This window comes from Lepeophtheirus salmonis, chromosome 3 (genome assembly GCF_016086655.4).
Source record: "Lepeophtheirus salmonis chromosome 3, UVic_Lsal_1.4, whole genome shotgun sequence".
NCBI lineage: Eukaryota > Metazoa > Arthropoda > Copepoda > Siphonostomatoida > Caligidae > Lepeophtheirus > Lepeophtheirus salmonis.
Genome location: NC_052133.2, coordinates 9,784,546 through 9,800,256, shown reverse-complemented (window position 1 = coordinate 9,800,256; position 15,711 = coordinate 9,784,546). Strand labels below are relative to the sequence as shown.

Below are 15,711 nucleotides of genomic sequence, written 5' to 3'. Positions count from 1 at the left end.
TTTACATACTCACTTTCAGTCATGATGGGTACTCTCCTTCCATGCCACCTCGGCTCCTCCATAAATCATCATACACACACTATTCTAACCAACCTACAACAATAACAAAAAAAGAAAAAAGTGAGTTAGTTAAAGGGAAATTCAAGTATGAAGCCATCAACAACAGTGTCCATAATATCTAGTTTTCTTATATATTTCGTGCTGACTGTAGGCAGAATTCTTTTTGTATGTAAATCCGTTAAGTTTTGTTTGTTTTTCAGTTGTTATTTACAGAGAAAGTTGCAACTTTTCTTTTAATTTAATGCTTGATATGTTATACATGCTCTTTCAAATTAGCCTTAAATCATTAGAAAAAGTATAATAACTGATAATCATGTTGCTTACAATGATGTTGCTTCACCATGATATTACCATGAACAATTTAGTCTCACAACTAAAATATCTACACTGTATTTTTTTTATAAGCTGTCGATTTTTCTGCTTATTTTTTCGTAATAAGTGTTGAAAACAATGATTGGTTGAATTCAAATTATCTCTTGTTAAACTGGGAATAGTTTCATAGTTGGAAAACATTTTCCTTTTTGGTCAATGTTGTTATAACAAGTTTAGTCGAAAACTATTTTCAGTTCTCAATACAAATTTACTGATGACGTCATTGGGAATCCAAAAAAAGAAAGGAATATGATGGAAGGTTTCGGATTTTAAATCCAGAACAAGTTTACATCTAAATACTCTGGCAACTACGAGATATATGTTTATGAAAGTGTGCTCATCAGATTCAGCCTACAAAACTGTATAAGAATAAATTAAAAACCCAATAGATGTCTTCCGAAAACAAACACCCTGCTGCCATTAGTTTGTGCCTTCGTACAGGTCGTTTCAAGGAGTCTGAAATAAATAAATGCAAATTACAAAGGATAATTAATTGTGTGATGTAGTTTTGAATTACTTTTGGGTTGATATTTTATAATTCACTCATCGGATTTCACAAACAACAAGCTACACTACCTAATACATGTTCTCTACGCTCTTTTGTTATTTGAATGCATACTTAATATTTTCGTCTGCTCCTACTAAGATAGATTAGTAATTCTCCTCTATTATAGTCCCGGTCTAAGTTGATGCGTTCTTTTATTTTGAAATGACCGTATTCTAACACGAACGGTTAAGGAATGTATACATGTTGCATTTGGTCAACAAGCGAGCTGAAGACAGCATGATCATGTGTAATGATCCATGATGTCCTTAATACAGAAAGAAATACTATTATGTTGAATCTGATATTTTCTAATAGTTGCCCCAAAAAGAAAGTGGCATTATGAAAAGATGGTGATATACATATAAGGTCGAGGAGATTATACGATTATATATTTACAATATGGAATAAGATTCCTACCCTCCTTCATGCATATTGCATAATTATAAGCAAGGGCAGTATATAAATATCCATCTTCCGAGGGCGTGTCCCGTGTGTGCGAGAGAGTAATGTAACGTTGAATAAGTATACTTTTATGTTTACATCATTATTATAGAATTGTCAGCCGTGATCGTATAGTGGTTAGTACCCTGCGTTGTGGCCGCAGTAACCCAGGTTCGAATCCTGGTCACGGCACTCTTTTTTCGTGATTTTTTACACATTTACCAAGTGTGTAAATCGTCCCTACCAGCGATAAAATAATTATCAATACATCGATTTACTTTCAAAAGTAAAATAGTGTCCACTTAATTTTAGTGATACACTGATGATTTGCTATATGATAAGGGCAAGACACGAGGTAATTTAATTGATATAAGAAAGTGAATAGAGATTAAACGTAATTAAAAGAGCCTAAACGGAATAATTAATGCTTGATTAATATATCCAGATATTTTACGTCAATTCTTTGTTTTATTATAGATCTAAATTCATAACGGTTCTTGAAATTTGTTAGTTGTCAATGTCTGCGGATAATACCAACTACCGACATACAAGAAGTTAGAGGCAATGAATGATAATATTCGACATTAGATGAAAAAATATTTTGAAAATATTATATGATTTTATTACAATTCAAATGCCGTATAAGAGGTGCAAATTAGCGATTGTTAATTTATGGGTAATTAAAATAATGCTTGAAAATTAAAAAAACTTTTCTAATGATGTGAACAAATATTATATTTTACCAATAGAGTTTCACTAAGTTTGATTAATAATATAGAACAAACATTATTTAGCATTACAATATTAGTCAGAGTTAGAAGTGTAGCAAAATTTGAAGAAAAACAATAAAATTATTAAGCTCAGAGTTGACTTGTATATTTTTTTTTTAAAAACAACAACAACATAATTTGAACTTTTTATGTAAAATTTTACAAGAGAAAATATTTTTTCTGAATATCATCTATAGTTTTTTATAGATAATGACGAAATAATTAAGTGGAAAGTTAGAATTGTGAATATCAACATGAAAACGTTAGATTTGTAATTGTTCAAAATACAAAGGGTCAATATAATATCTTATACTGTATAGATGTATTATATTATGAATTAGTACATTAGCACTTACAAATCCAAACCAGAACTCTTTTCTGGATATTATGCATGCTGTATGTAATCTAATAATTCTTAAATTTGTGTGTAAAATATTAATGAAACAAATTACTCGAGGATATATATATTTTTTATTTATTGTTAAAATAATTTATTTATATTCTACAATACAAACAGTGTAAATAATAAATACACATAAAGATAAAAAGTAGATCCTATAAATAAAAAGTAACAGGGCAATTACGTTTAAAAAAACATAAATGAGCATTATAGCTCATATTTAATGTCCTGAAGTAAAAAATACCTGATATAATATTCAAAAAATGTCTAAGCATCACCTAAAGTTAATAAAAAACGACGATCTCTTCTTATCATTGACTTGATTAGATTAAAATATTACCCGGACCTCGAAGGAACAAATGTGATGATATTTCAGGCCCATACCCAGAACGAAGATGATGACAGAAGGAACTCTTAACTCTTCCACATCTAATGGAGTGTCAATATTTAATTGTTTTGCAATCAATGATTTAATATTTAATAAAGCAAACTCCACGGCTTTGTGACCAGGAGAAGTAATTTTATTACTCTTATAAGCTCAAAATAATATCTTTTGTCAAGCAAACTTTTGAATTTTGATAAATTATATCAACTGAACAAAGAAAATAAAAAGACAAATCTGCAGATTGTATTTGAATGCAACTCTTCAAGAGATTGCAACTGTCAAGCTAGTATAGCTAGGAACGGTTGCAACAATTGAGTTATCAATTCAATATAAAGATATACAAAATAAGTGCTCCATATTCATTATATTATAAAGGAGAAATTCACTTTCAAAAACTACTTATAATTTTCTGCCCTGGTCAAAATCCCATACTTGATTTGAAGTGTAATTAAGAAAATTTTAAAGAAAAATAAACCTATACAGTAAATTAGAAATACTTGTTGCAACTATTCCCTTTGTGCTGAGCATCTGAAATTTCTTCAGTCAGTGTGAGTTTAGGATTTAATCAAATTATATTAACTGATAACAAAAGAATCAATAATCGAAATGATTTATTTCACAGGAGAAACAATGAAAAACTGAATGCCTTTCTAGAAAGTTAAACTGATTCTACGCCTCAAAAATAACTTTTATTCAATATCTGAGAGAAAAATTAACAAAACTAATTTACTTTTGTCAAGAATATTCTACACTGTAATATTCAAAAGTGATATATATATTATGTATCAGTAGCTTCTTTTATTTGAGAGAAAAAGGCACCAATGCAACCTCCTATTGTTTCAACTGACCCCGGTCTCTTCTACATATCATGTTCCGAAAACATATCATATAAAATGCATTTTTGATTTAAAATATTTGGGTTTTCTAGAATAGCTTTCACTTATTCCTGTAGAAAAGATTAAATCAAAAAATAGCTGCCGTGACCAGGATTCGAACCTGGGTTACTGCGGCCACAACGCAGGGTACTAACCACTATACGATCACGGCTGACTAATTGATGAAGGTAATTTGGAGATATAGATATATTTAATCGACATTACAGTACCCTCTCACACACAGGACACACCCTCGGATGATGATATTAAGACGGTATTAGTTAGCCTACTTCAATGATTCCATCACACATCAACTTTTATTTTTTTTTATTTTTTTTTTACAGGAAATCTTAGCGGATGAATTAAAAAAAGGTACGAGAAAAAAATTAAATTTTTTTTATTTATTTTCTAATCACATAACATATACTGTATTTATTGTTAATTTTTTGGTTGTTAAAAAAATAATAGAGATCTACAATAAAAAATAAATATATATGTATATGAGAAAACAACTTTCAAATTGAATCACATCACTAATTAGAAATTTTTCCTTGCATCATGATTTAAAATCTCTTGACCCCAAATTGTCAAACAATTCTCCTAAACTTTATTACTTCCTAGTTGGTTTGATAATTTATTTATGAATAATATATTCAATTTTCTTTTGTTTTTTAATACTTCTTTTCTTTTTAACTCGTCCATTATTTATAACTCTACTCTTCTTGAACAGCAGGTTCCTCAACACTGTTCATGGGCTGAACAAAGGAGTTTCCATAGGGTAAGGTGTAGTATGTCTGATATGGAGAGGGATAGTGGAAGTATCTGTTGAAAGTAGGGGCTGCAAAAGGAGCAGCAGAGTAGTAAAGAGGAGCGTGAGAAGGACTCATACTAGAGTAAGCAAAGCCCTTGAATGAGGGACCAACAGAATAATAAGGATAGGCAATGGGGACAAATGGGCGCTCGGCAGCTTTGGAAACGGCCTCGGCGTTCTTGTAGAGGCTTATGAATTCCTTTTTGGCTTCTGCAACATCCTTGGAGTCTGCCAAATAGGAATTCACAACTGGAACAGGGGCTAATTTAGCATGTTCTCCCGCAGTGGCTTCATCATATGCAGCTTGGAAGGCGGTTTTGGCTTCCTTGACCTCAGGAGTATCTTCCAATGGGGCGGACATAGCTCCAGCAATGAGGAAAGCAGCAACGAGCTGGAAAACATAATATAAATACATTAATACCTAATTTTTATCCAATCAAAAGGGAAAACTTTTTTTTTCAAAGAGAAGAAGAATCAATTACCAAGATTTTCATGATTTATGATTTAAATGTGATGATGATGACTGAAGCTCAAAATGAAAACTGATGTGCTTGGATCAAAAAACATAGGGTTTATATACTTTACATACTCACTTTCAGTCATGATGGGTACTCTCCCTTCCATGCCACCTCGGCTCCTCCATAAATCATCATACACACACTATTCTAACCAACCTACAACAATAACAAAAAAAAGAAAAAAAGTGAGTTAGTTAAAGGGAAATTCAAGTATGAAGCCATCAACAACAGTGTCCATAATATCTAGTTTTCTTATATATTTCGTGCTGACTGTAGGCAGAATTCTTTTTGTATGTAAATCCGTTAAGTTTTGTTTGTTTTTCAGTTGTTATTTACAGAGAAAGTTGCAACTTTTCTTTTAATTTAATGCTTGATATGTTATACATGCTCTTTCAAATTAGCCTTAAATCATTAGAAAAAGTATAATAACTGATAATCATGTTGCTTACAATGATGTTGCTTCACCATGATATTACCATGAACAATTTAGTCTCACAACTAAAATATCTACACTGTATTTTTTTTATAAGCTGTCGATTTTTCTGCTTATTTTTTTCGTAATAAGTGTTGAAAACAATGATTGGTTGAATTCAAATTATCTCTTGTTAAACTGGGAATAGTTTCATAGTTGGAAAACATTTTCCTTTTTGGTCAATGTTGTTATAACAAGTTTAGTCGAAAACTATTTTCAGTTCTCAATACAAATTTACTGATGACGTCATTGGGAATCCAAAAAAAGAAAGGAATATGATGGAAGGTTTCGGATTTTAAATCCAGAACAAGTTTACATCTAAATACTCTGGCAACTACGAGATATATGTTTATGAAAGTGTGCTCATCAGATTCAGCCTACAAAACTGTATAAGAATAAATTAAAAACCCAATAGATGTCTTCCGAAAACAAACACCCTGCTGCCATTAGTTTGTGCCTTCGTACAGGTCGTTTCAAGGAGTCTGAAATAAATAAATGCAAATTACAAAGGATAATTAATTGTGTGGTGCGATGCTGAAACGGTTCCTTCAGACTTCATGATATCATATATATGTAGCTATATAATTGTAATCTTCAATCTATTGACAAATTTGTTAATAATCTGAGGAAAAGTTATAAATTCAAGCATATTGGTGTGTAATTTTATTTCTTCTATAGACCATTCTCCTTTCTTGAACCTCCCATCCCAATTAAAGATGCCAAACCAAAACGCTTCAGAGTCAGTATTAATTTCAAAATACGGATATAATTCCTGGAGGATGAAAAGCACGAGTTTCATAAATTTGACAATTATTTTAAGTAACTCAAACTCTATGATAACAATCTAATTTATGGTTTATAAGGGACATGAAAGTCCCCTTTATTAAGATCAAATTGTAAATCCCACATTGTCCACAACATAACTAAAAATTATATTGTCTTGCTATTCTATAAGTTTTAAGCTGGCTTGCTTGTGATCAGAGGCCCGTAATAACAGATTATCATGATAGATGCTGCCACTTCTATTAAGTTCCGATTTAATAAAGTTAACAACCGGTCCCTGTATTGTATTATTTCAGTCAAAAACAGCCTCTTAATGAGCTCAGAGGCCCAAAAAATATTAAAGGAACATGCTTGTGTATTTTATAAGTCTACTTGCTAAATTTCAGACTGATTTGTTTGACCGTTTTGGATTCCATGTCTGATTGCACCAAAAACAGACTGATCTTATTAATATACCAGGGGTTGAACCTGGTATTATCCGGAGTTATTAGACGTTGGCTTATAGACAAATTTTGCATTAATAATATCGAAGATAACTCCTCAATAAATTATCATTGTTACTCTCCCTCTTTCATGAGCACACTCACACGTAACTACTCAATACCTATATCAATTCATATGTATTCTGTCCTCAACAATGAAAGAATAATAAAAATAGTTGAGGAAAAAAATTGCTCAAAGTTGTCATTTCCCCTCCAGTACTTATGTCCATATGAGATAAATGATATTTACCATTCAACTTACGAGTAATTTATTGAAAAATATTGTATATTTGATATTCATTAGATATAATTCAATAAATGATCTCATCAAATTTATATTACTGAATTAAAAAGGAGGCGTTCAATGATTAGACGGTTCTTTGAGTCTCATATATGTACATATATGCAGACTTTGAGATATATTTGGTTACATAAATGTTTCAGAAAAACAATGACCAAGAATAACAATTATTGTGCATTTTTTTATACTTTTGCAAATAAGTAATAAATGTCCCCTACAACAGTGATGATTTGCCGTTAAAAATATGTCTGGATTACATTTGTATTTTTCAACTAAATATAAATGTTTTAAGTTTAAGTCCTTGTAGCACAATGAGTAAAATTGCGAATAAATATCGGAGTAATTCCAGTCTATATAATGTCCCTGCTAAAATAGATATACTTCCTCTCTTGGATGTTTGCAGCTGATCTAATAAGACGTCATGACAGATATGCTGATCTCCTCCCAAACATTATTCAAATTGTAAGGGTGACAGTTATATACCGAATGGTACATTGAAATCAGAGAACTTATTTATTCAATAATTAATTAATGTTGAGTGATTGAATTTTATTTAAATTTAGAAATTTTAAAGCATGAACAATTAGTTACAAAACAAAAAAGCCAAAGTACAAGTCGAAAAAATGGCACTTGAACGTGATCGACGAACTTCCATACGTGCACTCCAACAAGTTGGGCGTCTCCAGGATCACCGTCTACGCCGTCGGCAAGTCCGAAACGTTGGAGAGGAAGTAGGGCTCTGTTAAAAAGGCCAAACTGGATCTGGAGGAGTTAAAGAAATAGCCAAGGTAAATCACCTAATGTCCAAAAGGGCTCGTGCATGAGATCCTGGAGTTTCATAGAAGACTTTCCAGAGAGCTATCATAACAGTAGGTGGAAAGAGCCTAGGGAGGGTGGAGAGACCACTTTTGCCACGAACAATGAAAGAAATCTATCTCCTTCGTTGCATGACTCTTTTGAATTAGCCTTGTGAGTTCTTTTGAACTCTTTTTTTATCCTCCCATATAGTCCTGATGCCAATTCCCTCGACAACACCTTTTGGGCGCATATCAGGGGAAAGCCTGCAGTGTCTGTCATCCAAACACCGAGGCCCTCGAAGCCAGCTAGAGCTGGGACGCCATGACAAGTGACTACATCCACAGCGGGTGTCAGGCCTTAAACCGCCACCTGGAAGCCATCATTGTAACTAAGGGCGGCTAAATTAATTATTAAGAGAGTTCAGACACACATCTTATTTATTGAAATTCTATTGTTAATTAAAAAATTATATCATGTGGAAGTTTAAAGTTCAAAGTGTTCAGATTTTAATGTACCACTCTGTATTATGCATCACTGCTAATATTCCATGGCTTGGGTTTACCCCACCAACACAAGCGTTCCACTAACTCTGCCTCCAACAAACCGTTGCTTCAATTTATTATACATATATAAATGAATTTCAAGAGCCTGTATGCATTAATTTTTTCTTCAAACAAACTTATTTGATATATTTTCCATTTACTATGTTTAAGAATAGTTTGCATTATTAATTATATTTATACTAATAAGAGGAATATAATAGTTATTAATTATGACAGTATATTATATACCTAAATATATTTATATGTATATGTTGTCTTGGTCATGCTTACATCATTAACAAACACTGGAAGTTTCATTAAATTGTTTGTACGATTCAATAATGAATCTAAAAACATCAACAAAGATATTTGTTGCGTCAGTTTTTTGTATATTGTTATATGTAGTTGAAACCCAGACAATGGCCATTCAACGTGGTTTTCTCTGTCAAAAAATAAAAAAACAAAGGTTACTTCACTACCATAAAAGTGTACACTTATTTTGTTGTAACTGTTGTTATTTCTATTTCTTCCAATCAGTTAGTTGAAAAAACTGGCCCAGAATCTGCTAACTACTAATTGATTATGGTTCCTTTCCTGTTTCTTTCTGAGGAAAGGTTGCGATATACAATAAAAGTAACTACATGAGAAGTATGAATCCCAGGGGCGTCCGCAGGCTTATATATAAATATATGGAGGCTACAGCCCCTCCAACCCGTCCCCTGCGGGCGACCCCGAATTTTTACTAACAAATATCTCGTGAATTATGGAACATTTTCACTGACGTCATAAATTGTATCATCATTAAAGGATAGGCCATCTTGGGGGATCAAAGTTAATATTTTTACTACATAAGATGGACAAATTTCCAATTTTTTTTTTTTGCAAAAAGATGTAACTGAAAAAAAAATTATATCATGATATAATTCCATCAAAGGGCTTCATGAATAAAAAAAACCATAAACCCAGCATTGAATACATGTTGATGCCAATGCTATAAATTAAACAATGATATTTAAGTATAGTTGAACTAACATGTACTTAAAATTAGTGAAGAGGAATATATATATAAATATTTTTGATTGATTTGTGACAAAAAAAAAAATAGGATAATATTAGAAAAATCTTAGAAAATATCTGATTCTTTTCATTATAATAGTTCATTTTTTCCCCGGCACGGAAATAAGATTGTATAATAAACCGATTTGATTTTTTTTTTTAGAATTTCGATCACGGGTAGTGAATACTATTATTATCTATTTTTTCTCAATAGTTTAACTTAGAAAAAAACTTTAATAGATAATTGAAATTGTTTATTTCATCATTAATTAATGTAAAAATAAGGATAAATGCTGTATTTTAATCTTTATTGAAAAAGTAAAGAACTTTTGTCTCCTTTCAAACTTTGAATAGAAGTGCTAACTTCTAAAAGACATCGTCGGAAAATGAAGTTTTGCGTAGTTAATTTCCTTACTAAATCCCAGCTTTTCTGAACTAGCCGTAATCGAAATTCAAAAAAAGTTCAAAAATAAACTGGCCTATTGTTTTACGATGTAATTATATATTTTTCGTACATTTTAAGGTCATATATATATATATAATAAAACAAGGCAATTGAGCAATAAATTATTTGTAGACAGTAAGGTTTAAGTTCTGATACTCAAACTTTTTGGAAAGAGCAAAAAACAACGAACTAGTTATTGGTTTAAAAGCAAATTTGTTATTAATATTTTATATTTGTATTTTATTGATTTTAGTTGATAATGTTTTTAGTTTAGATATATGAATATTTTATGTTTGTAGGCCTTAATCTGGTGAAGAAATTTTAAACTATATTGTTTATTGATATTTTTGTAAATGCATCTTAACCTCAAAATTTTAGATAATTCTAATTTTTTATAAATTATTTTCTGTCTAAATGAAGGTTAAAAAAAAATGGACGACACCAAAATTGTTACTTCGCATGAAAACGTTCTATAGAGCGTTTTCACTGACGTCAAAAATTGCAGCAAAGCTGATAGTTCATTTATTATCAACTAAAATGAACAAATTTCCCATACATTTTAATTAAACTCCATCAAATGATCAAGGTAGTACCCGGTTGAGGTTCAGCGGTTCAATAGGTCCCAGTTTCGGTTATTTCATTTCAACGGTTTGGGACTCCGTTCAGATTTATCGGTCTCGGTTCTTGTCTTTAGTCACGGTTCTTTTTTTAGAGGCTCAGTTTGGTAACAGGCACTTAAAACAAGGGGCGAAGCTAGAAAATTAGGCCCAGGAAATGATATTAGATACAAACAGGGCCACCACTACCTTATATGCAGAGTGCCCCAAGCTAGAGGGGCACAGGAAGATGGAGAATTGAGGATTACATTCAGTCTACACATACATAGTACACATGTTTCGTATAAAGTGGGCCTCAGCTAAAAATGTATTAGTGTAGGAGAGCCTTGGTATAGTAAAGTTTGGGAAACTCTGGCTTAAGAAATTTTTTAGTTATCATATGATAGGGCCCCGAAAAGCATTGAAGCGGACCTGGATCCATAGTCTATCCCCCTTCTTCCCTCTTTTATTTACACCGTCGGTTGCCTACAACCACTTTTCTACATCTAAAAGAAGCCCCTAGCAATTTGAAACTCAAATACAACTCTATGTACAACTAGTGACGTAAAAAGATAATTGAAAAACACTGCAATTGCACACACACAAAAAAAAGACTAAGGAAATTAACTTATTGGTTAAAACTAATCTATTTTATATAATATATCTTTGTATATAAGCACAAGAACCGAGACCGATATGCAGCATATTGCGTTCTCGGTTCGACTTTGTCGCTTCTGGTTCTAGCGGTTTAAGAACCGGAACAGTTTGTACCGCTGGATCAATAAGGGCCCAACCTTGGAAATTACTTTAAATATTAAACACTTTTATTAAATACTATTTGATGCCAATGACGCACAATTACATTTGAATTAAATCAAAATATGTAATATCTACTGAAAACCCCTATAAAATTGGGAGATTTGTATAATAAAATTTGTTTTCTATGGATTAAGCACGAGGAAAATAGTAGTAAATTTATTGTTTATACTATTTGAATAAGAATTTTGAATAATGTAATAGCATATTTTCAATATCTATTAAGGTTTGATATATCATTTAACTTTACAGGGCTTGGAAGATAAATTGGAAATTTATACTCGATAAATTATAATATGTATAGCGTAGTCATTTATTGATTAAAAAGATTATGAAAATGTGTGAAATTTTTGCCAGTGATTTTGTGTTTTGATTCATTTGATGTGAATTCTCCACCTTCGACAATCTTTATAATCCTTAGCCTGAATCGTAATGCAGCCTTGATGACAATATCAGCTAAGATCATTCTGCAGTTCTTGGAGATACTAGCATTTAGAGAGTGAAATAAATTTGCTATAAGAGTGTTTGTTGACCTGTTCTTGAAGGATGCCCCACAGATAGCAATCGAGATTTCTAGGCTATATTTTAGCCTTCACGAAAAATCCTCTTAGAAATGAATGACAGAGTTGCCTTGGAGGTATGGAAAAGAGCAGAGTCCTGCACAATTATTAATTTGTTTAGGCTAAATTTATCCTCCATCCAGAGTAGCTAGGCGTCCTTCAGGATCTTCAGGTACTCAGGTGTGTTGACATTAAATCAAAAGTCGATTAAACGTGGTCACTGGTCACAGCTCCAAAAACCATGACTCCGGCCGGATTTGTGGACTTCAAAGCTGGTAAAACTTCAATTGTAATACAGTTTATCACTAAGAGCGTCCGTAGGGGGTGTTGGAAGGGCTGTAGCTCCCATAATCAAGGAATTTGTGTAAAATTATTGCTCTAGAAGAAAAAAATAATAATGAGAAAACAAGTGGCAGTTTAAATATAAGAAGATACTAAGAACACGCGACCGTGGACAAAAACAGGAGGAGAGGGGGTCTAAGAAGGACCTAACGTACTGGGTTGACTAAGGTTACAAACCTCTAACGATTGGGGCTGTTATGTCTTATGATTGACCTATATTATTTAATGTCCCGCCACAGACAGGCATTTCAAGCATCCATTCAACCTAACCCACAAACATAATTCCTTATATACACAACAGTGTAACCCATTTAATGCACATATATGAATAAATTATAATACATTTGCCTGATTTACTTACGTAAACTAGGCTGCAATGGTTCAATCCTTGGAGGCCCAACAAACGGTACTGGGCAGACAAATCACGCACAGGGAGTAGGAAACGAGTAGAGAAAAACGAAAGACAACGAAATCTCAAAAGTTGAGACAAAGAACAATGAAATTTGCAAAAGAGTAAAAAAATTTATTAGGATTTCTTTCCTAAAAAAAAGTTCATTCGATGAAATTATGTAACAGAGCAAAAAATTAAAAAGAATCCAAGTCTCCTCCAAAATATTATCATTTTTCTCTTCGACAAGTAAAATGACTTTTAAAAATGTATTATGGCCTTGGCCTTCTCTGTAAACAAAGTATCATATGAAAGAAATAATTCACCCAGTCACAGCAAAGCAATTTTAATGTGGGAACCGAAATATAGAAATTTGAATTTGAAAAATTCACAAATTATATGCAAAGGCTATCGATAGGGAGTAAGGCTTTACACCATTGTATTTTTTGGTTCAATTTTGACATAGAATACATGGTTCATCATTTTCCTTAATCTAAATGAGGAAATAAAGGATTGCTTTTCTTATAAATATAAATTGGTTGCATAGGCCTCTAAGATGGCCGACATCAACAATGCTGACTTGACATGAAAACACTATATAGGTTATACGATCTCTTCAACAGAGTTCATTGTAAATATAACGTTTGTATATAATTATTAACTGCTTAGCATATGGGTCATAATTCAAAGATGGACGCCTTGTATGGTCTTGCCCCACTACTAATTTACAAACAAAGACGTTGTTGATTATAGTGCGTACATAATGTGGGGTGGAGGGGAGTGGGTTTAAAAAAGAAAGTGGAAAGGTAACAAACAACCCTCAATATTGACTAGTTAAAAGCTTTGTTGTACTACATCTACGAAAATAAAATCAAACGGTAAAAATTTCTAAAAACCTTTTTATGGAGAAAAAGTAAATTATACACATCTTTGTTGTATTTTTTTGTATACGGAGATATGAATCTTGAAGAGTTGTATAGTCACTTATGATAGAAAATAAATAGAGCTTTGTTATGTGACAACATAGTTTTATAAGAATAAAAGCCCTTTTTCATTAAAATCCAGGGGAAATTGTGAACTATTGCCTTTATTTGGATGTCAAAACGGGACAAAAAGAGAATCCTTTATTGCCTATCAAAAATTTATCTTACTAACGTATAACCTAATTATCAGTTCATAATATTTATTAAAACAAATATAAAACAAATAAACAACATAAGATATCTGAAAAAAAAATTAAAAATCCATCAATATTCACAAATAAATTAAAAAATTAAAATTATTGGAAAAAAAAAAAAAATTAAATATCACATATTGGAAAAAAATTCAAAAATCCATAGCTATTCACAAAAAAATATTATTATTGTTATTACTTTTTAATTTAAAAAATCCACAGCTGTTGACAAAAAATTTCATAATCCACAGTGTTAAAAAAAAAAGTTAGAAAAATTATATTTTTTGGTGACAAATATTGAAGAATTAATTTTTGGGGGAAATTGGGGAGGGGGCTACAACCCCTCTAGTCCATTCTCTGCGAACACTTTTGTAAAATATGTTATTACATAATTAAATATGATAGCCTGCGAGTTGAATTTTACTGGTCGAGTATTTTCGAGTTATAAATAACACTGGATGAATTACGAGCTATACTCGTTCCTCGCCCAAACACTTTTTACTCGCTAAAAAACTTGTCAGTGAAAAAATCATATTTTTTAAAGAATTATTCAAAAAGTGTCATTTTATTATTCTTTTCGTAATTTATATTACGCAAATTAACCTAAAAATATGCTGGACTTATTTGAATTGTGGTCATAAGCGTAATTCAACAGTTTATTTTAGGCTTTTAAGCGTTCCGCTAATTTAGTGTCCCGTTCAGCTATCCATTCGATTTGTATTTTTTTGTTCAACGTTCCAATCATATACACTTTACGACAGAAAATCGCGACTTCTATTTTGATAGTGTCAGGGAGGCCTCATTTGAGAATTCGGTTACAATATTTTTTAATACTATAATAAATTGGAACTATCTTAAAATTCAACCTGCTTGATAAAAATGGAATTTGGAGTGTATTTGTTAATATGAAAAAGTTAGACATGATATTAAACAATAAATTTATTCAACATGTCCTCCCTCAGCAGCTACCATCTTCTCCATCCTGCCCCTAAAGGATTTGTACGCCCTGATGACTTCCGCGGAATCGACAGCATTCCACTCCCTCGTAATGGAGCCATTCAGGGCCGCGATGCTCTTGTGGCTGACCTTGCACATCTCCCTCTCCAACTTCCCCTACCGGTAGTAATCACACGGATTGAGGTCGGGTGAGTTGGAGGGTCAGGTGTTGCGATCCAAGAAAGTGATGTCGTGGGAGTTGAAGAGGTTAGTGGTCCTCATGGCGATGTGTGCGGTCGCTGAGTCTTGTTGGAATATGAACTCCCTCCCAGCGGCCGTATCCTTCATCCAGGGGATGACGAACTCCTCCATGACTTCGCAGTACCTTATTGCGTTAACCCTTTCCTTGGGATTGAAGAAGAAAGGAGGCATCACCTCACCGGTGCTGCAGATGACACCCAGGGTCATCACGGAGGCCAGGAACTTTGTGGTGAAGACTGCAGGGACCTCTTCTCTCTCCTTGGCAAGCCACCTATCATTCTGGACGTTGTAGCTTCTGTCGACAATCCAGTTCTTCTCGTCGGAGAAGAAGATGATTCTTCCTCCATGGCTGTTCAGGTCATTGAGGAGACGCTTACCGTTGGTGAGCCTTGTGCCCTTCATGGATGCCGTGAGGATGTGTTGTTTGGCCATTCGGTATGACCTGTACCTGAGGTCCTCATTCACAGCCTTGGAGACCAGTTGCTTGCTCACTCCACGTTTCTTGGTCAACCTGGACAAGGATGTCCCCGGCGAAGCCTTGATGGACTTCTGGAGGCCTTCAAGGAAGCGGGGAGTGTGG

The 15,711-nt window shown here is 32.7% G+C and overlaps 1 protein-coding gene and 1 non-coding gene across 2 annotated transcripts; one reads left to right on the top strand and one right to left on the bottom strand.

Annotated features, from left to right (window-relative positions):
• The first annotated feature begins 1,540 nt into the window (after window positions 1–1,540).
• TRNAH-GUG (transfer RNA histidin (anticodon GUG)) lies at window positions 1,541–1,612 on the top strand. Its single transcript has one exon. It is a non-coding gene; the product is annotated as a tRNA-His (tRNA).
• A 2,618-nt stretch (window positions 1,613–4,230) lies between these two features.
• Window positions 4,231–5,231, bottom strand: LOC121114179 (uncharacterized). The gene is made up of 2 exons (XM_040708052.2): window positions 5,144–5,231; window positions 4,231–5,052 (listed from the first exon to the last, which is right to left on the bottom strand). Exons 1-2 carry the CDS (start codon window positions 5,153–5,155, stop codon window positions 4,564–4,566), a joined length of 501 nt encoding a protein of 166 aa, XP_040563986.1. The 5' UTR covers window positions 5,156–5,231; the 3' UTR covers window positions 4,231–4,563.
• Between the last annotated feature and the right edge of the window lie 10,480 nt (window positions 5,232–15,711).